Source organism: Aythya marila (assembly GCF_965140915.1).
Source record: "Aythya marila genome assembly, chromosome: 10".
In the NCBI taxonomy this organism is placed as follows: Eukaryota; Metazoa; Chordata; class Aves; order Anseriformes; family Anatidae; genus Aythya; species Aythya marila.
In genome coordinates this window covers 18,061,062-18,081,904 of record NC_139051.1, presented here as the reverse complement: position 1 = coordinate 18,081,904, position 20,843 = coordinate 18,061,062, and the positions used below count along the sequence as shown (strand labels likewise).

General features: G+C 38.5%; 1 protein-coding gene across 1 annotated transcript; it reads left to right on the top strand.

Moving 5' to 3' along the window:
* Window positions 1-336: 336 nt before the first annotated feature.
* ACAD9 (acyl-CoA dehydrogenase family member 9) lies at window positions 337-20,528 on the top strand. Its single transcript, XM_082768532.1, has 18 exons — window positions 337-529; window positions 1,181-1,274; window positions 3,553-3,654; window positions 6,210-6,316; window positions 7,641-7,741; window positions 8,873-8,951; window positions 9,753-9,927; window positions 10,511-10,584; window positions 12,066-12,141; window positions 12,841-12,911; window positions 13,289-13,408; window positions 14,059-14,187; window positions 15,203-15,282; window positions 15,859-15,985; window positions 17,707-17,784; window positions 18,593-18,721; window positions 19,791-19,863; window positions 20,234-20,528. The coding sequence occupies exons 1-18, from the start codon at window positions 404-406 to the stop codon at window positions 20,332-20,334; spliced, it is 1,842 nt and encodes a 613-aa protein (XP_082624658.1). The 5' UTR covers window positions 337-403; the 3' UTR covers window positions 20,335-20,528.
* Window positions 20,529-20,843: the final 315 nt, after the last annotated feature.

The following is a 20,843-nucleotide window of genomic DNA, read 5'->3' as shown; positions in this document are numbered from 1 at the left end:
TAAGTGAATTCCATTAGTCTCGTGTGGGCCTTTAACACTCGTTCTTTTGTTCAATGTCCAAATGTCAGTTTCTCAAATTCTGAGTATCTGAAAGTCTCTTCCGGAAACAAGCTGAGGGCAGAGACGATGCACTGGTGACCATGAGGTGCAGACAGCCTCTGAAGGGCTCCAAGGAAGCGTTTCCAGCCGGGTCCTGTCACTGCGGTCACGGCGGCCGCCCTGTGGCAGCGGGGGGGGCGGGGCGGGGCGGGGCCGCGGGCTGCTGGCGGTGTCCCGGATCGGGCCCCTCCCGCCCCACGGGCTGCGCACGAGCCCCGCCCCTTCGCGCGCGGCCCCGCGGAGGCTGCCGGGCAGGGCGGGTGAGGCGAGGCGCGGCTGGGGGGGAGGCCGCGGGGTAGCGGCCATGAGCGGGGTCCTGCTGCGCACCCTGCGCTCCGCGCTGCGCGTGCCCGCCGCCGCGCGCCCCCTGCGCACTGCCGCGCCGTGCGCCGCCTTCGCCAAGGAGCTGTTCCGGGGCGCGCTCAGCAAGGTGAGGGGCGCGGGGCGCGCGCCCAACGGCCGCCATCCCCTCGCGGCCCGGCCCGCGCTGCCCGGGGCTGACGGGGCCGCGCGGGGCCCGGTGAGGCGGTGGGGGTGGGGGCGAACAGCCCGCAGCGACGGGGGCAGCGCCGCGGCCTCCCGGGCCCCGCCGCGCCCAGCGCCCTCTGCCCCCTCGAGCCGCAGCACAGCGGGGCTGGAAGCAGGCGGCGTGTGCCCGGCCTGGTGGTGGCACCCGGCATAACCCCTGGAGGGAACGCGGCCGGCGCTGCCCGGGCCGGGGTGAGCCCCGCTGCTCCTTAAAACGGGACGGGCAACGCGAAGAGCTCGTGGCACGGGGCGATGCCAGGCGGCACAGACCCGCAGTCCAAAATGGGATTATATCGACAAAATTCGTGGTTAATAAAGGATTTTTGCATCCATGTAGTCCTTAAAACCTCTTTATTTTCTCTCTAATGCTTCCAATTTGTTTGGGTGCGCAGTGTAGTTGAATCCTGTACGTTTCATCAGATAACATTTTTGAACCTTTCTCACAAATCCAGATTTTCACAGTTTTTAGAACCTAGTATTTGAAAGGCATATGTTCTCGGACTTTAATTCCAGTTGCATGATTCATGCATTTTTTTAATGTCTGTTATTTTAGGAAGAAGTTTTCCCTTATCCAGAAATTAGCAATGAAGAACTACAGGAGATCAACCAGTTTGTAGGACCTGTAGAAAAATTCTTCACTGAGGAAGGTACAGATATTAGTTTCTTATGTGTGCAAGTGATTCAGTGACTGCAAAATGATTCAAGCATAGCAGTTATAATTGTGTGTTATTGTTATAATTTAAGTCGTTTTATGCGTTTGTTGCCAGTCATAGTGCTTGGTGATGCTATAGGCATGTTGATTCATGAGTTTTTCATATAGACTCCTTGGATGCTGATGAGAATAAATAAATCTTGAAAACAAAAGAAAATGAACAAAAATACAGAACAAGAAGGGAAGTGAAAGAATTCCAAGAAGTAGGATTTGAAATTGTTTAGCTTGGTTGTATTATCGCCATTTGCTACTTACTGTATCGTATTTCTTTTGTGAAACTTTTTACTTGTACTGTAGCGAACCTGTTCTCAGCAAAGCTTTGTAGAGATAAATGGAGGATCTTTGAGAAGCTACGAAAAATCAGAAGTATTTATCGTTTTTCAGCTACCGAGTAATGATTCTGCCTGGGAAAACTCATATTAGCTGTATGCATTCCAGATAGGGTTGCAGGGTGTTTCTTCTATTAGTGCTGCAATAGATGAGCCAATTCGAGAACAGTTGTAGAAAATTGCTTTCTACAAACAGCAATTTCTGAGATAGTTAAACAGTATTGTCTCAGATCTCCTGCTGACAAAGCTACTAGGTCAAGATTGCCAAACACTGCAGGAGTATGAAGAAGCCAGTGGTTGTCACAGGTGACAATTTATGAGATATGGGTCATTTTAACTATAATAACATAGTATTGCTCACTGATGGTAAATTAAGAATTTATGTAGATTACATTTTTTGGGGGAACAGCATTCATTGAGTGAAAAAGATGATATTTACGGGAGGATTGCTCATCTTTGTTTGATTTCATTGCTATTTTTGTTTAGTTATTCAGGGTAATTTATGTGTACAGGATAAAAATAGGTTAGGAGAGCAGCCCTAACCAGTTACAAACTTGATATGGTTGGCATTGCATAAGGGGATTTATCCCAGCAGTTATTCTAAAGCCTAATGATCTTTCTTTCTGAGTAACTTCAGTCAGAAGTGCAGCAGAATGCTTAGCTGCGTCCCTCAGTTGCATTTCATACAGACATGACAGCATCATTTAACTGTGGTGAACGTAAGTTTCTTTAGCAATGTGCTATTGCTCCTGAGGAGTTACTTCTTTTTGAGAACTTTTTGGAAAGATGGCTTCTGGTCCTTTTGCTGCAGCTTGCATCCTACCCTGGCTGCCTAATATGATTCTTGTATATTTTCGCTGTCACCACACAGAACTGCTCTGGTAATCCCTCAAGAATTTAAGTAACTCATAAGAACACAATTTTTTTAATTAGTCTGTTTACATACTTTTGTTCTTTTAATCCTAACCCTGGCATAGCTCCAGAAGAAAATCCTAGAAATACCAAACAGAACCAGCCATATTCTCTCCACAAGCTGTGCACATAGAAACGTTTGAGATAATGATGTAATGATCAAATCTTTCCCATTTTCAAGTCCTTTTCCCATATCTGTCATCACCATATCATAATCTGTATGCCTGGGACCTTCCAGTTGTTTCTGACTTTCCTGGTGTCATGAGGTGAGACACTTGAGTGTTGGTTCCATGGCAAATTAGTTTTTTCTTAACATCTTCAGCTCATTTCACGAATAGACTAAAAAACAGCCATTGTGAAAAGTGATGGGCTCAGGTTAATTTGCAGCACCCCTCTCCTGAAGGACGAGGCGTTCTGGAAATGCTTTTTTTTTTCTGGAAGCAGAGTTGGGACTTCGGGTGGAGTGTTCAGGACTTACCTCAGTGGTCATGTTCAGAGTGCAGGAAGTCGGTAATTCACCTTGCTGGGAGGCAGACGGGTTGGGGCCCCAACCAACCTGACGTACTTGTAATCCTACAGAAGCTCGTTTAGGGCTTGAGGCTCTTGAAACTGCAAGGGGATGTTGAAACAACAGCAAACACTAGAAAGAACAACTCTTGTGAAGCTGGGGATGAGATGTACATCTGTATCTGGTGCAACAGGCGCCGTGTCTTTTTACTAAAGATGCTTTAGTAAGACTACGGGGTAATTACAGCGGTGGGGAGGTGCGGTGCTCCAGCAGCCCCTTTATCAATAGGTTATTTCAGTTCTTCAGTTCTGGGCTCTCAAACTGGTATTTAGGTTAGAGGTCACAGGGCTGCTCACTCAGAGACACAGTGACCTGGGCTCCGATTTGAGAACACTGCAGTCTCAGCGATTTTTTCTGCATTAAGAAACAATGTTTTTAAATTGTAAAACCATCTGTATCTGCAGTGGACTCCAAGAAGATTGATCAAGATGCAAAAATCCCGCCTGAAACTTTAAAAGGATTGAGGGACCTGGGCCTCTTTGGCATGCAGATTCCGGAGGAATATGGTGAGTAAGTGATCAAAAAGAATAACTATCTGTATCTTTTGTGTCTTGCAAAATGTGTCCGCACTATCCTGCCTGTAGTCATTTGGCCTGGACGTCCACATCAGGAGCGCAGGCTTCCCCTCTGGTGAACAAAGAGATGCAGGCACTGACAGGTGTCAGCTGGCTCCTCAGGGAGCTGTGGATAATCTTAGCTCAGGCACCTAAGTTAGACAGCTAAATTTAGATGCTGTACATTCCCCTCGGCATAGCATTTTCCTTTCTGTTTGTTTTCTGGATGCAGCAGAGTAGCGTGATGTTTTATGGGACTTGCAGTACTAGCTGATGATTTCTAAAATTACACCAGGTTCAAACATGGAACTGATCTGTCAAAGCTGTCAGCTGTCATTCACAGATAGGAATGTTTGACCATACAAATGTATAAAAGTACAATGATGACTTATTCAAAGTACAGCTTTTCTATAAAAACTTCTTGTGCAGTACTGAACAAAAAGTTTATGTCCTGAAGGACATTATAGTATAAATTGGGGTCAAAGACATGAGTTACTCAGTGGATTACCCCTTAAACTTGCAAAGGCATTTTTAAGAAAATTCTAATCTTATTCTGATGCATTTTAAAAATGGGACTGAAACTAAAACCTAATATGAAATATGTAAAGTAAGATCCTCGCATTGTCATATTGTCTTCTGAAGAAGACAACTTTGTCTTCTGAGTTGTTCTCTTCAGAACTGTGTTTGCCCAACTGCAGACACTAGTTTCAGTGGGGAGGACACCTAATTTTTGAAGAGAATAGTATGAAACAATGTATTTGTATTGGTAGTTGCACTAATACTGCATAAAGCTGGAGACACACCTCGGCATTTATTTTCTGTAAAGCCATACCCTGTTTTTCATAACATTTATTCATATGTTGTTTTACTGTATTAGGCAACATAACTAGTGTTGCTGTGCTGCACTGATTTCAGTTATTTAAATAAAGCTACTTTTTTACTGCACCATAACTAATACACTGCTAACGAAGTTATTTCCCATTTTCTGTTGTTTAAACCTGCTGTACTTCTGTTGGTGGTGCCTGTCATGTTTTAAAACTCTTCAGTCGTACATAGTTCATGGAATGGTATTCTTCCTAATGGGTTGTAGTAGTGGTGTATTTGTTAGAAGCATTATAAAGTGCAGAACTTCAGTGGGAAAATGGAGCTCTTGTAAATCGTAATAATGTAAATCATGTAATAGTGGCTCTCTTAAAGAAGTAACAGTGGGACTTGTAATTAATGTAAGGGTGCTGTGAAAGAAGAGGGTGTAAGAAGCACTGATTTGAATGAATGGCAGCGAGGAGGCTTTGCTTTTTTATTTATTTGACACGCAGAAAATAGTAGCACCATTGAGACATCTGCTGAAATAAGGTGTCAGATATTGATACACACTGTTAAGGTCCCCACCCAGCCTTCTCCAGGCTAACCAGGCCCAGCTCTCTCAGCCTCTCCTTGTAAGAGATGCTCCAGGCCCGTCATCATCTTTGTAGCCTCCACTGGACTCGCTCCAGAGCTCTGTCTCCCTCTTGTTCATTATCCTGACTTCTGCCACTGTCGAGTAAAGAATTATTAACCTGGACAAAAGATTCTCTTGATTACATAGAATTGTTTGTTCAGCAGTGATATATACAATAGTCTTAAGCTATGGGGAGCAGGACTTCTAATGCTGAAAACAGAAAGTCCTTCAACATTAGACTCATACAGATGTGACTTTGATTTATCCTTCTGCTCTGTTCAAGCTCCTTACAATTAGTCTCTGTATTTGCAGCAGCAGATCACGGAAAGGTGGTGCTGGGGTTGAGTTTGTTTCTTGATATACTCACATTTTTTGATTAAAAATGTCTTTTGAAGTGTTGTATTTTATTCTACTTTAGTACTTGTTTGGAAGTCCACATGGGGAACTGTTCCATGTCAGTTCCGGGTCGTTTTCTGCCCTGTTTCCACTGCAGCTGGGCGCAGCCTCGCTGCTGGGCTTGTCTTTGTGTCGCTGCCAGAGCCTGCCCCGACTGAGACATGCCCAGCACTGCTCCCTCTGCTGCTTGGTCTACAGGCGGGCAGCTGGGAGGCTGCACACGGGTTAATTGTCTGGGTTTGTAGGATCGCACGGAGATGTCACAAAACGTTAGTTTATGCTGGAAGCACAGAAATTCAGAATAGACCAATTTTTACACCAAGTCTTTTACCATTTTCACGTGCAGAGTGTTTAAACAAGCTTGTTTTCTACCATTTGCTGGATTATGCCGTGTTTGCTATGGTTGCACACATGTGTGCTTGAATACAAACAGACCTGCTTTTTGATGAGTACTAAATTCAGCACAACTCAAGAATTAAAAAACTCTCGGTTTCTAAAATGTGTTTTCCTGTCACAACTGCAGCAATGTGGTTCTTTTTTGTGGACGTAGTCTATGCTAAGACATCCCCCAGTTATATTTTTGATATTTCTGTACTTGAAAGGGGTTTTTGGGGTGGGAAGGGGCAAGTTAAATCCAAAAGTATCTGCTTAGAACAAAACACATCTGTTCCAGGTGGTCTTGGCCTATCAAATACCATGTATGCACGCTTGGGAGAAATCACTTCTCTAGATGGATCCATCGCAGTTACACTGGCAGCTCACCAAGCTATTGGGCTGAAGGTAGAGTTCTTTTATGTCAAGTAGTTCTTTGCATCTGCCATAGAGAAGGTGAGGTGAAGTTTGGTTAAGTACAGGGTGAGAGTGTTGTGACTAATAATAACTAAGAATTAAATGGTCCCAAGTTCTGTAAATTGAGCCAGCTTGATAAAAACAGCTGGAAGAAATATGGAAAACAGTAAAATATCAGTAGTAGGGCTAAAATTACAGGAAGGTGGTGCAGTCATGCAGAGAATTCAGAAGGGTGCAACTTTTTCCAGCTGAATGAGGCTGCATATTATATTATGGGGAGTAAGAGATGAAAACATATCCAAGATCAATGTGTTGTAGCCAACACATGAATTTTAAACTATTTTTCTTTATAATATAGCCTGAGGAATCTAACTCGTAACAACTTTATGGTGGCTGGGTAGTAGTATTCTGAAGCTTGAAAAAGCACAAAGGTCTTTATAATAACAAAAACATTATTCTTGGAATTGAGTGAATAATGTTAATTAAAATCAAGTGTTTATTCCTCACTTTGCTTCCCCATCTGTAGAAGGGGGATACTGAGCTGACCTGATCTGTAAAGTGTTCTAATGAGGACTGTAGTGTAAGCTGTGACGACTGTTCCTCTTGCTGTGGCCAGTTTGGGTCAGTTGTGGTTAATCCTTCCTAAATATGCTGAGTACTTGTATCTTAGCTATTTAATCATAAGAAGTCCCCTGTTTAGAAAGTAAATACAGCTCTGTACAATCAGAGATAATTAAAATAAGTACACTCAGGAAAAAAAAAAAAGTTGAATGCCTTTATAATGAAATAATTGAGAAATTAGGCAAATCATGTGTTCTGTTCTCCAATTAAGAGCTTTTAAAATTGATGCTCTTGATTCACATAAAGTCATAATGAAGGTATAACAAATTATGGAACACTGTCTCAGTGCTTGTGCCTTTCCAAGCAACAATTAAATCTTCATTTACAGCATAAGTATAGTGACACCTCCCCTGGAAGGCAGTCTTAACAATAGATAACTTTGACATATTTTAAAGTCAGTTAAATAATAATAATAAATATTGTTATATATATAGGATTATATAAATATGTTATATATATTATATATACAAATTAAAACATTGTCTATATATAAATAACTATATATATATTATATAATATATATATTATATATATATATATATATATATATAAAAATAATAATTGTTTCTTAAACTCTTTAAATATTACCTTGTAGTACCATATAATTTGCAAATTAAGCTTCCTAAACTTGTCAAAGTTTGTCAGCTTCCTTTCACACAGTTCAATGCTGAAAAGTTTTCTATTAATTGTTTAGGGGATTCTCATTGCTGGCACTGATGAACAGAAAGCAAAGTACCTGCCGAAACTGGCATCTGGGGAACACATTGCAGCTTTTTGTCTCACTGAACCTGGAAGGTACTGGTTTTGTAATTATGGCAAATTTGTAAAAATAAATAAATTAATTAATTAATTAAAAGGGTGCGTCAGAAAGCCAGTACTAAAATGGTATTTTTTATTGTCTTTGTTGCATTGGTTGTTTGGTTACTGCATTAAATATTTACTGTTTTGCGCCTGTGTCCTCAGTGTATATGTCAATAGCTATTTTTAAAATCACGCATTGTGCTCATGGCAGTGTTCATGAAATCACTAACTGGTGTTTGATTTTAGCTGCATTAATTTTCACAGTTGTTCCCATCTCAGCTATCTTAATTTCTCATCCACTTAATTTCTGGCATTGCTGAATATAAATTAAAAGGATACTTTATGCCATATCTCCCTAGGTGCTAGTTGTAGCACACAGAAACAGTTGTTTTTAGAGCTGAATTTTAGAACTCTGACCCTATTAAAGAATCAGGCGAGATCTTGGTGTGCCAAGAACTCAGCAACTATCTTCAGCTGAAAGCCCAAAGTGAGCCATTGTGGCATTTTAATTTGTGCAAGAGGAAACTTGCTTCAAGGGGGAGATAATTATGCACTTAGTTACGTAATAAGGTGATGATTGAAGAGAGTGCTTGAACTTTCAATCACAGAACATAAACTTTAATTGCTTTGTTGTAATTGAACATCTAATTCTGCTCCCATGGAAAGTATGTGATGTGCCCAAATGCTCACTGATAAATACTGTCACAGGTTCGTTTATTTTTAATTTCTGTTGAACCTTTTTTCCCTTAAGATATACAACTAGAGTAGAGTTTTAAACTTGATTGTGATTTAGGATAACATTCGGTGTATGGTCAAATAGCGCCAAGTGTAGCTCAACAGAGTTACTTGTATGGCATTCTGAACACTTGGGTCAGGTCATAACATTGATAACATACATGTGAATCAGCAGAAAAAAGGCCCTGCAGGGTAATTTAAGAAGATTTCATCAGAACTATTGAATCTAATAAGTTTCCTTATTACTAAAGAACTAAAATTTTTATAGTACTTTTTAATGCAACTGTAAAGACTTTTTTTAAAGGATGGGAAGAGGGAAAAAATATAGTTCTGTTTTTTAGAGCATATTTATTTCTTTAAACACTAACCAAACACTTGTTTGGCTTTTAGTGGAAGTGATGCTGCATCCATCCAGACAAGAGCAACTCTCAGCGAAGATGGGAAGCACTTCTTACTAAATGGCTCCAAGGTATCCACTCACAGAGTGGAAGTACTACGGTTCTTCTGTTACAAGCTTATAGAAAGCACTTTCGTCTTTTGCAGCATTATAATTCATTAGTTTTACTAGGTAAGACTCTAGCTTGGTAACTGCGTCAGGCTTTTGGGATTTCCAAACTAGAGAAGGATGACCATGTTAAAAAGACAGCTCGTTGGTTTAGGACCAAACAGAAAAGAAAAATACACTGCTCAGGGAATGACTTTGATGGAACGCCTGGTGAGCAAGATAGGAAAAGATCCTCTTAAGTTCCTTCTCTGTTATCCCCAGGTCAGAGTGTGCAGGTTTTTAGGGAGGGTTACTTAGCTCTCATCTGCGGCAGCACAGGTGAAGAGAAACCTGAAACAATGTTTTCCCCTCTTTTCATTTTTCATCATGCTAGATTTCCTAGGTATTTTTGAAAGGAAAGTTGACAGTGCTGCTTGGAACATCCTTGCTAAAAGCAACTGTCAGAATACGCTCTTGAAGATACACAATGTACTGGATACAACACTGTTTGATACTCCTGAGGACTTGATCTGTTATTGATATACTTGTCTATGATGTGAAGAGATGCAACCTGTGGCCTGCTTTGTAGTATTTTTCATCAAAGGTGAAATTATATTGGGCAGTGGATGTAGAGGCCCTTGTACCCCTCGCATGCACAAGTGACAGGATGCACAAGCTTTTGTGAAAATGCACCAGATCTTAGTTTAATTGAACCTCTTTTTTAACCACTTGAGAACAGTGGTTACAAAATCAGAACAAATATATTTCTTTTTTCTCACAAAACAGGTTTGGATATCAAACGGTGGCCTTGCGAGTGTTTTCACAGTATTTGCTAGGACAGAGGTTGTTGATAAAGATGGACAAGTAAAAGATAAAATTACCGCTTTCATCGTAGAGCGAGATTTTGGCGGAGTCACACATGGGAAGCCTGAGGATAAGCTAGGCATTCGAGGATCCAATAGTAAGAATCATTTAAAATTGTTAATAGAAATTGTTTTAATATTTTAATGTTTTAATTTCTTTAGGTTATCTGATTTCAAAGGCAAATTAGTCTTTTCCATATAAGTTTCATGTTTCTTTACCTAGCTTTTCTTCGGAGTCCTTCCTAATGCCAGCTCTGAATTAATAAATCTGTATTTATGGACACCTGAAGCTGCACTTTCATGCAGTAAAAGAAATAACTCAGAAGATGAAGCAACCACGTAGCTTTAATTTAGAATTAAGTTTTCTCTTACAGATGAATGCAGTTTTTCACAATCTATCATTTGAACTTGATTGCTGTATCAATTCCATAAAAGTCAAAACTGCAGTTCTCTGTTTATACAATGTGCATTAATTGTATTTTGAATATTTCACATCAGTAATTGATGTAAACCACAGTCTTTTCCCAAATCTCAACTCCTTTGGAAGTTACCATAATTCTGTCATTCACAGTGCATTAGGAAAACTTTTTTTTGTTGTTGTTATAAAAGTCAGTTATGTTCCAGAATGTATTTTAAATATTTTTACATCGTAATTGAACAGCAATTTACTCTGTGTTTCAGCCTGTGAAGTACATTTTGAAAATACAAAAGTGCCTATAGAGAATGTAATTGGAGAAGTAGGAGGAGGATTTAAGGTAAGCAGGAAATAATAATTTTTAAAAGTCTGAAGGAAATCTATTCTTTCTTAACTGTACTGAAGTTTCCTTATGGGTAGTATCAACACTGTCAAGCTGAAGAACACCGGGGGAAAGACTTCTCAGTTTTACCTTATGTGCTTTGTATTAGCTGGTTTCACCAGAACATAGTGCATGAGCGTGCCGTAAGTTCAGGTTCATATTTATTTCTTGATAAAATTGTAAAGCAGATTCTGTTATTTGCTTGGCTTTTTAAGATGCTTTTCATGGTATAGGAAACATACTGTTCTCTTCTGAAAAGGGAGGATTTTTTTCAACAGAACTTCTGAACTAAACTCTTCTCTATTTCTACAACCAGAATTGTGGACTGAGTAGAAAAGGAGAGAAAAGACTGTAGCAGGAAATGGTTTGAGCAAAGTCCAGACCTGTCAGGTGGTTTCCCAGGATCAGATTATAGCACAAGAAAAACTGGGAGGTCACTGGAAGGCTGGCACTGGTTCCTCCGCATTGCACCACAGAAATGCGAAGCATTTCTTAACACTGTTCACTTTGCTGTTGTAACCTTTCTCCAAGTATGAGTTGCAAAGCTGTTCTTAATGGTCCTGAGTTTTCCTACGCCTTCAATAGCAGGCAGCTCCAGATTGAAATACTAAATAGAATAATTTCCTTTGATGTAATAAACATATGAAAAGGTAATTTTAACAGTTTGTTCTCCATGGAATTACCACAAGTTGAGAGGTAGGAACAGTGACTTTTCGCTGGAGTCCTTAAGACTCTTCGAAGACTCTTAAGTTCTCTTTGAACTAGGTCACCCATGTTTTCTTTGTTAAAAAAAAAACAAAAAACAGCAACACTAAACTTAAAAATCTATTTGTGTGCACTGTGGAGCTGTATTTGTACACCTTTCGCTCTCATTCCCTTTTCGTGTATGTTGCTGGAAGACTCAGCAGAATTTTGATGGTGAATGATTGTTTAAAACAAGCATACAGACATATATCCAAAAATGTCATTTGAATGTACCCAAACATCTTATTTCACCAAAATTCTGCTTTCTGTAGGTAGGAGGTTCTTTATTTTGCTCCAAGATTACTATTTGAAAAGAATGAGTTAGTTTTACTAGCTTTTTCGATGGCTGTTACAGTCTGTCCACATATGGCTGGCATAGATAAGAGTAAGACTAAGGTGGGACTGTTGGATGTAGAGATAGAACCGAGTAAGGATTCAGTGGATCATCAGTACCAGGAAACTACTTCAGGTATGAATTGGATGTAGTAGATTGTCTTAAATGCTTAGTTCTAAAGCATTTCTGTTGGGATGCTGAATGCTGCACTGACTAGAATCAGGGCTGGTTTCACAGGATAGGAAATGTAATCCAGTGATGAATGAAATCCAGGAAAAGCACTAAAAACATGAAGCTAGACAGCAGTAAAAGTTTTGTGGAAACAACACAGCCTAAAAAAAATGTTCATTTTTTTTCACAGGTTGCCATGAATATCCTAAACAGTGGAAGATTTAGCATGGGCAGTGCCTCTGCTGGAATGATTAAAAAATTGATAGGTAGGTGAATTGGGTGTTTTGGATTGCTGGATGCTATGCAAAAAAAAAAAAAAAAAAAAAAAGAGAGAGAGAGAACAACTGATTTTCATAAGGTATTTAACAGTGTTCATTCAAAATAGTAACACTAGTCTTGATTATAACATCACTGTTAGTCATAACATGCTTTGACATCTTTAAAATACTAGATTTTCTTGTTAAACATTGTGATTAAAAACCTGTAAAACACTGAAGATTTCAGTTGATACATTGTAAAGCTCTTGCCTCTGTTAAATTCATTCTGCAGTAAAACACATGTATTCTCAATAAGTGAACAGCGTATGTAGTGCTGCTTTTAGATCCTATAGAGTCCTTTAAAACTTCAAATTGGCTCAAAGCTTGCATACAGTAACAGGTAATAAAATTGTCTTATACCAACAGTTACCCAAAATACTAACAGGCATCTCTCACAAAAAAGCAAATTATTAGCACTAAAACATGCTTCCCACAAGAATACAGGTTTACACCTTAGACTCGTGTTGTAAAGCCTTTGGCACAGTATTCCCAGACTTAAGCAGCACTGTCATTCTCAGGGTGCTTTTCACATTGCTGAAGCAGTAGGGGTTGGTCAGGCCATAGAACACTATGTACAGCAGGCATGAGATGTCACAGTAACAGTTGTGCTGTTCTGAGTTGGATTTTTTTTTTATTTTCTTTTTAAAGAAATGACAGCAGAGTATGCGTGTACCAGGAAACAATTCAATAAGAAACTGAGTGAATTTGGATTAATTCAGGTAATTAAAAAAAAAAAAAAAAAAAAGAAAACCTAAATGTCTGTGCTTTGTTTTGACTAGTGCTAGGATGTAGATTATGTTGAGGTTCTTTTGGCTGTACTGGTTTAAAAAATTGCTGAAGGTATTGAATTGATATATGTTTTAGTGCAGACTTCTGTATGCTGATCTTTTAAATGATTTTAATTGAATGATAAACATGCAAAGTATTTTTTTAAGCATTGTCCTGATTGTTTTGCAGTAGCACTTTTTATTAAACATTATTTTATTAAACGTATAAAAACTGCAGTTATACTCTTCAGTTTCAAAGTTATTGCAGACTTAGCTATGCATTTCTGCATCCGAATCAATGTATAAACCCTCTCACCACTATTTGACAGGAGAAGTTTTGTTTTATGGCTGTGAAAGCATACGTAATGGAGAGTATGGCTTACCTCACTGCAGGAATGATGGACAGGCCAGGGTTTCCAGATTGCTCTGTGGAGGCAGCCATGGTCAAGGTAATGTTATTGAAAAACTTGCCTATGGCTTTAAGCTAATGCAGACTAACACCTTTCCTGTTTTGCAGTCTACATTACAAATTGCTTAGAGGCTCGGGTATTTCTTACAGACATAAATACAGACACTTCAGCTAGATTTAAGAACTAAAAAAAGACATTAGTTTTCATTTCCCCCACATTATAGATTACCTCAGATTCAAAGCTTGTGTCACTATACAGAAAATAAAACCTGAATACAACAGGTTTGGTATATTGCAGTCCTCTTGAGTGCTGTTTTTATGCAGTGTCACGCTGCTGGAAATAGTGCTAACAGTTTTGTTTCCAGCTGCAGACCTGGCTAAGGAGTTTCAGTCCTGGTTTGAACCCAGAATCAGTTGCAAAATACAGAGTGAGGCAGGCCCACTCTGATGGAGCACCACTATTTAAGGGATTTCTGCAGTGTCAGCCAGGGGACAGATGCTGCTGGCTGGCAAAGCAGCCTTGAGAAGAGCTCACAGATGTTCATCCCCCAGTGATGGTCCCTTACGGTGTGGGGACGTTGCAGTAATGTCACAGTCCTTCCAAAGGTCTAACTTGTGGCACAGTAACAAAGCTATGTCATCTGCGTGTACTGTGTGAAACATGGTGATTAAAATACTGTTCAACAACAGGTGTTCAGCTCTGAAGGTGCTTGGGCTTGCGTAAGTGAAGCACTGCAAATACTTGGAGGCCTTGGCTATATGAAGGATTACCCCTACGAACGCTTTCTCAGAGACACAAGGATACTGCTGATTTTTGAGGCAAGTATGAATATACTGTTCTACCATAAATTCAAATTAACTTGCTCACCTTCTGTGAACCTGAGGTGAAACAAATCCAGCAGAGTACTCACTTCAATAGGTCTTCATTCAGTTAGTTGTGAAGTCTGCTATAGTTTGAATAACACTGAAGAGCTAATTTTTCTTTGGAGATAATATTGTCCTATAATAAACTAAGATATGATGGATTTTATAGATTAACCACAAAGTGTGAGCTTCTCTAGGAACCCACACTAGCAAGTGTTTGTATGTTTATCTCACACAGCAAGGAAGAGTCAATTGCAAGTTATTTTTCAGCCATGTGTAATAATGGATTCCAGAACATCAAATTTGTACAGTCTCATCTTTATTTTCTGGTTTGCTTTTGTTTTCCAAGCAGGCATGTTGAGCAGTTATACAGTTACAGAACATATAAGTGTTCCTTTACTGGAACAATCCAGAACTTATTTTTTCATCAAAACACTTTTAGTCTGGTTTCTCTTCTGTTTTTACATATGTGTGTGTAATAGTGAGAGGATCGACATCTTCACAACTAAATGAAGTCAGCATTTTATAACCAAGCTAAAACAGAAAGGACAGTAAGCATGTATGGATGGAGGAAGAGTACTTTTTGGTATTAACTAAAACAATGGAACATTAGAAAAGGAAGACAGGCCAGCAGACCTGCTTGGAAAATGTTCAGAAAATGTTCATTAATATTGTAAGCCTTAGGTAAGTAAGTGGTTAACAAAAGAACCTCTCTTTAAGACTGTACATAGTCCTAAAAAAAAAAAAAAAAAGTGTTTAGTTTTTGTTGCCTGCTTCCAGTGTCAATACCCTCTGCAGCCATACCTCCTCTAACCTCAAGGAAAAGCAGAGCATGTAAGTTATTTACTGAAAGCAATTTTGAAACAAAAATATGCATAAAAATACTAGCACAGCATATCTATTTTTTTCGAAATACTAAAAATATTTTGTACTTGATACTGATTTCAGTATGTATTATGTTTTCTTACAGGGCACAAATGAAATTCTGCGACTGTATATTGCTTTGACGGGTATGCAATATGCAGGCAAAATCTTAACTGAAAAAATTAAGTATGTTCTTTTTTATTGCTAATAGTTTTTATTGACTTAGACTGATAATTGCTAAGCCACAGATAAGGGGGAAACTGTAGGAAAAAAACTGCTGTATTCCTAAATATATCGTCTAAAGGCAGTTCAATGCATAGGGGTCTTTTTTTTTCCTCTTTAATTGACAATGTTTTATGTGTTTAGGAATCTTGGCCAATTGTGTCTTACCTTCTAAGGCCAGCTTGTATAAAATACCTCCTTACAAGACCAGTAATTAAAATTGCATGACTTAAGATTTTATAAGGAAGTGTTACTGGAAAGGCAGCTATAGCATACCTCTCGAGTGTATATACTGGTCTCTCTCTAATTTATTGTACTGTTGAAAGGAACTGGGTGTGAACCATGTTGTATACTTTTAAGGCTGTATAGTTGTTCTCCAGACTTCATGGTAAAATGGACCAAACGACATCATGCTAGATAAACTGTAGATGTTTTGGTAATGTCTTTAAAATTTCAATTGGTTATCTGAACCACCTGAAACTTCCCTTGCAAACCAGCAAGGTTTGCATTTTAACAGCTGTTGTTTACCCAACATTTTAGAGAAATCAAGAAAGGAAATGTAGGAGTGGCGCTCGAGGAGTTTCTAAACAAACTACGGGACTCGATGGGTAGAAAAGTGGACTTTGGGCTAGCTGGTGACCGTGGCCTGGTGCATCCCAGCCTCCAGGTAAAGGGGTGGGAGAGGCAGGAACACAACACTCCTTGATAAGAGCCAGGCACTGGTCTTTCATGTTTGATTCCCTTTGCTGCTTGTCACAACTTTGTAGCCTGTTTATGCAAGACAAAGTATATGCTTACGTGAGATTTACAAACTTAAGCAGATTTTTACATTATTTCAGGGATGACGACTTGAATGTTATAACTCTGTATTTATAGCAAATCCAGGTTTAGATCTATTTTAAGTAGTTTATATAAGTTGACTCTTCACAGTATTGAAGTCATTCCTTGTAATGGTTGGTTGCTGCTGTACATAATAAGCTCAGTTACAAGATACAAAGCTGCTTCTTTCTTTTCCTGTTTAATAGTAATACAGTTTTGGTGAACTACATATATACTTGCGTAATCAATTCTTAGGGCAGAGAAGTAAAAAGGTACTTCTGTTTCTTTTGTTAGAAAAAAAGTATAAGGTGTGTTCTTCCTATGATGTTTTTAGTGTTCTGAAGAACCGTAACAAAATGGTATTTTGCAATATACGTGTCCTCTAGGTCAGCTATTTCAGGCACACAGGGAAGAGGATTCGCTAGGATTTGCTAGTAGTATTCTGTGCACATAAGGAAGCTCAACAGCATACTCCGTCGGGTAAATACACCGTGTTCTGCAGTGCCTCCAGTGTACACGTGTCAGTTAGTTTAACTATAGTGATGCTGACCTACCTGATACGCTAGATTGGAACTTCTTCTGAATACCTCAAACCCACATACTTATGTTCAGATTACAAGAATCATCATAATGAATTAATTACATTTAAGTATTAATAAAAGCCAGATACGACACTGGAATTTTTTTCTAACTCCTTACGACCAGAATTTGAAAATACTGATGAATTCATCCAATAGTACCACATAACCTTCATTTTCAGGGCTTTTGTGACCTGCAGCATGTAAAATGAGAATTAGGGTTGTTGTGCAGAACACGTGGAAGATATCTGTTGGATTATTATTTGCATAAGCATAAAGAAGACTGTATTGAAAAGTTACTGAAGTAAAAGCCAGAACATTTTAAATGCTTGTTTTATAGCAAAAGAAAGGTGCTTTAACTGGCTTTCAGTGGGGTGAATATTAAGAACACAGTACTTGCCAAGAGAAAATTCTGGCTGGTTTTGGCTTTCAAGATAACACAAATGCAGCTAAGCAGTGGTTTTCTCCTCAGAAAAGATTCAATATTTTTTAATCCCATTCCTTTTATGTACATAGGCAAACTTTCTCTCCTTTGTAGGTGAGAAGATACCAAATGATTTAAGATCGACTTAAATGGAAATTCTAATCACTGACTAGAAGTTGGCATCATTACCTTTAGCAGAAAATTGAACTTCCATGTTTGAGGGGAAAGGTGTCTTTCTTGTGTTGGGGCACACACATATAGGGATTTCTTCAGCATTGCATTGCCTGTTGGTTGCTCAGATTCCTTTATTCCTTTGTTCTGATCACTGTGCAGGCAGAGTAACTACTTCCTCATGCAGCAGGTAGGCTCATCCACGTCAAGATTTTGGTTTATGGGCTGGGCAGCATAGGAGAAGCTCATACTTTCCAGTATATGCTTTGCCATGTATGCTTGTTGGGAAACGTCCCTTTTTATAGTTGGATTTGGTTTTTTGTTTGTTTGTCTTTTAACCTGATGAAATTGTTTAAATGTGTGGAATATCTTAAATACGTATATTCTGTTTTATAGGAAAGTGGCAAGAAACTCGAGGAAAACGTTTATTATTTTGGAAATACAGTGAGAGGCCTACTAAGTAGGTTTGGCAAGGTATCAGTAGTTTTTTTTTCTGTTATCTTCAAGTTGTATCTTTGAGTTTTTCTTCAACCACGTTGGCCTCACTAGAATCTAGACTGGACTGTGTTGATATGACATGGGATAGGATTTCCTTTACACACCTGGATTCCATTGACTATTAAAAAAAATACTGAAATTCTGTAATGGACAATTTACCTTGTTTTTGTTTTGTTTAAAAAAGTCTCTGTGAATTAGCTGTTTTCTTCTATCTCTGTTGCCACAAATCCTGCCTGCTGCAGTGACTATTTAAGTACTTTAAGTACTTTGTTGTATGCAAGCAGTCAGTGGAAGCCATTTCCACTTTCCCAAATGAAGAGCTATACCAGCACAATTTGAATTATGCTTATTCATTAATATTCTAGAGCACGTGAATCTATAATTATGCCATTCAAAGTGGTTTAGTTAAATAGGAGAAGCCAAACTTAGGATACCCTGGATTTTTGAGTGTTTTTTTCAGATGTGTTTTGAGAATGCTTATCAGACTACACCGTGGAGCATGGACAGATTTTTTTTTTTTTTTGAGTAGACTTCATATTTTGGTACTTGAATTTCAGTGATTTTGGTGTTTAACAAAATGGTTTCAAGACACAACAATTTTACTGCTAGCTGCAAAGGCTGTAAAAGGTAGAATATAGTTAATTTGTAAATTACTGACTTCGTAGGGGTAGAAAATCAATGTAACAACTTACCTGTCTATACTAAATAAGGATGAACATAAATACAAACTATGGAAAAAATGATTTGATTGAAGTCTGCAAGTTAATCATTTTTATTCTTATAGACAATAGTGGATGAGCAGTTGGTTCTGAAGAGAGTGGCAGATGTAGTTATTAATCTATATGCAATGACAGCAACTATATCCAGAGCCAGCCGGTCTATCAGTATTGGCCTGAGAAATCACGACCATGAAGTAAGTGTACTTTAATAGCAGTCATACCCATTTATCAGCTACGCTCCGTGCATCATCTACCGTAACAAAACAGAATTTATTGCTATTCTGCCTCGTTATATTTTTTGTTGTAAGAGGCACTGCGTATCTTCAGACCTTGCCCTGAAACGTTACAGCCTGCATACATTTTACAAGTCTCTAACCAGCTGCTTGTCTTGACTAGCCAACTTTCCCCTCAACTCTGAAAGATGCTTGTTGCCTTCTTTGCTGCACAAGCACAATGCTGTTCTAAAAGTGTACTAAACTATCAGACAGTGCATGATAATGACTCAGACTTTGCAAAATTGCAGTGACAAATAGCTTTCATTACACTAAAACTACACACTGTATGTTAGGAATTTGTATCTATTGCAGCAAACTCTCCTTTAAACCTGATATTGTACCAATTTGTTTCAAAACTAATCGGTGCAAGAGTGCAGTAACGACGCCAATTACCTGTCATGTGAGCTGTAATGTTGTCCAAGTATTTAAAATATTTTAACATACATCGATGAATGAATTCTGAATTTGCATGTTCTCTTAAACCTGCTAATACCATGCTGTTCTTCCAAAATGCTTTCTAAAAATGCTTTATCATTAGTAATAATGTATAACAACAACAGTATTTTGTCACTAAATGTCTTGAAAGTAAAGGGAAAGAGTTTGACAGCAGGTGATTAGGGTAGATCATTTAAAATCTCATGTTAACAATTCTGCTACATGACAAGTACATTTGCTACAATTAAGTGTGAAAAAAAAATCAGACCGATTAAACCTCAGTCTTCAGTGGTCTGGAGACTTACTTCAGATTTTGTGTGCATGTGCCCCTTCTGGATTTACTACCACGTGTCTTTTCATCAGTTTTGAGTGAGGTCATCCCAACTCTGAGACTCAGTAGCTGTGGGAAATAAATAACAACTAAGCATAAATTATTATCTTACAGGGCTGCATATCAGAGATACAAAACCAAAGATTCAGAAGCTAAAATATTTTTACTGCATAAGTTTGTTCATTTAGTAGTTTTTAATTGAGTTTTGCTGCTCTTTCTCAGGTGCTGCTTACAAATATCTTCTGCACAGAAGCATATTTCAAGAATAATTACACCATGGCTCAATTACAAAAATGTAAGCTCTATAAAATATATAAAGTATTTTTTGTGCTCTTACAGCTTTTTATCTAAGCAAAAGTGGGTATTTTTGATATGACTAACAGAATTTTCCACAGCGAGGAGGAAAACAGGATCTATCAGTAACAAATTCTCCTGTAAAGAATACATTAGCTAACAATCAGGTATTTGACCTATTCGTCTCTAGATAACCATTTAGATACTTGTACTGTGAAAGATTCAGTCTGCGATAATCAGAATCTTTTTAGAAGATGCTGAAATTTTCTGCCACTGAAGTTTAGATACTTGTCTCCTAAAATCCTTTTTAAAAGAAAATTAGAAAAGCAGTATACTGTACTTAAGTTATCTTTCCTTTTGCTTTTCCTTAGATGCAGAGGAAAATCTGGATGACTGTATTAAAAAAGCTGCAAAGCATGTGCTGGAAAAGAGAGCCTATACCTGTTCACATCCACTGGACAGGACATTCTGATTACTTCACTGACAGCAAATTACTGATGAATGTAAAATAAACAGCAACTAATTTTCTGTAACTCAAGTATTTGACACCTTAAAAGTAACTTTTTCATGAGTTTACCAAATGTAACCAGCTGTATCTGTGTAAAATAAAACTAAAACCAACTTCATATAAAGAGGATAAATAAATTTTATTTAATTCTCAAATTATCTCATTAGATTTATGTCTGTTTCTTTTGATGGTAAATAAAAGCAGTTGAGATTCAGATTGAAATATGTTTTTCCTGGAAGGTGATTATTTTTTTATTTTATTTTCATCTTTAAGCTTAAATCACCTACTTACTGGAAGACCATTTACTTATGACTTTTGCTTGGAGGGGACATAGGGAAGTCAACTTGCCCAATGCAGTGTAAACAGCAGGGCCAAGTGCAATCAGCATTGCCTTGTCCAGGCAAGCTTTGAGTCTCTCCAAGGATGGCTGTTGTTCTGTCTCAGCTCTCGTTTAGAAATGATTCCCTCTACTT

Excerpts from the sequence above, each read along its gene's own strand:
- ACAD9 (XM_082768532.1), top strand. The coding sequence starts at position 404 with ATGAGCGGGGTCCTGCTGCGCACCCTGCGCTCCGCGCTGCGCGTGCCC. Across the intron at positions 6,317-7,640 it reads ACCAAGCTATTGGGCTGAAG|GGGATTCTCATTGCTGGCAC; the intron begins GTAGAGTTCTTT and ends TTAATTGTTTAG. Across the intron at positions 15,986-17,706 it reads TGGTGCATCCCAGCCTCCAG|GAAAGTGGCAAGAAACTCGA; the intron begins GTAAAGGGGTGG and ends TCTGTTTTATAG.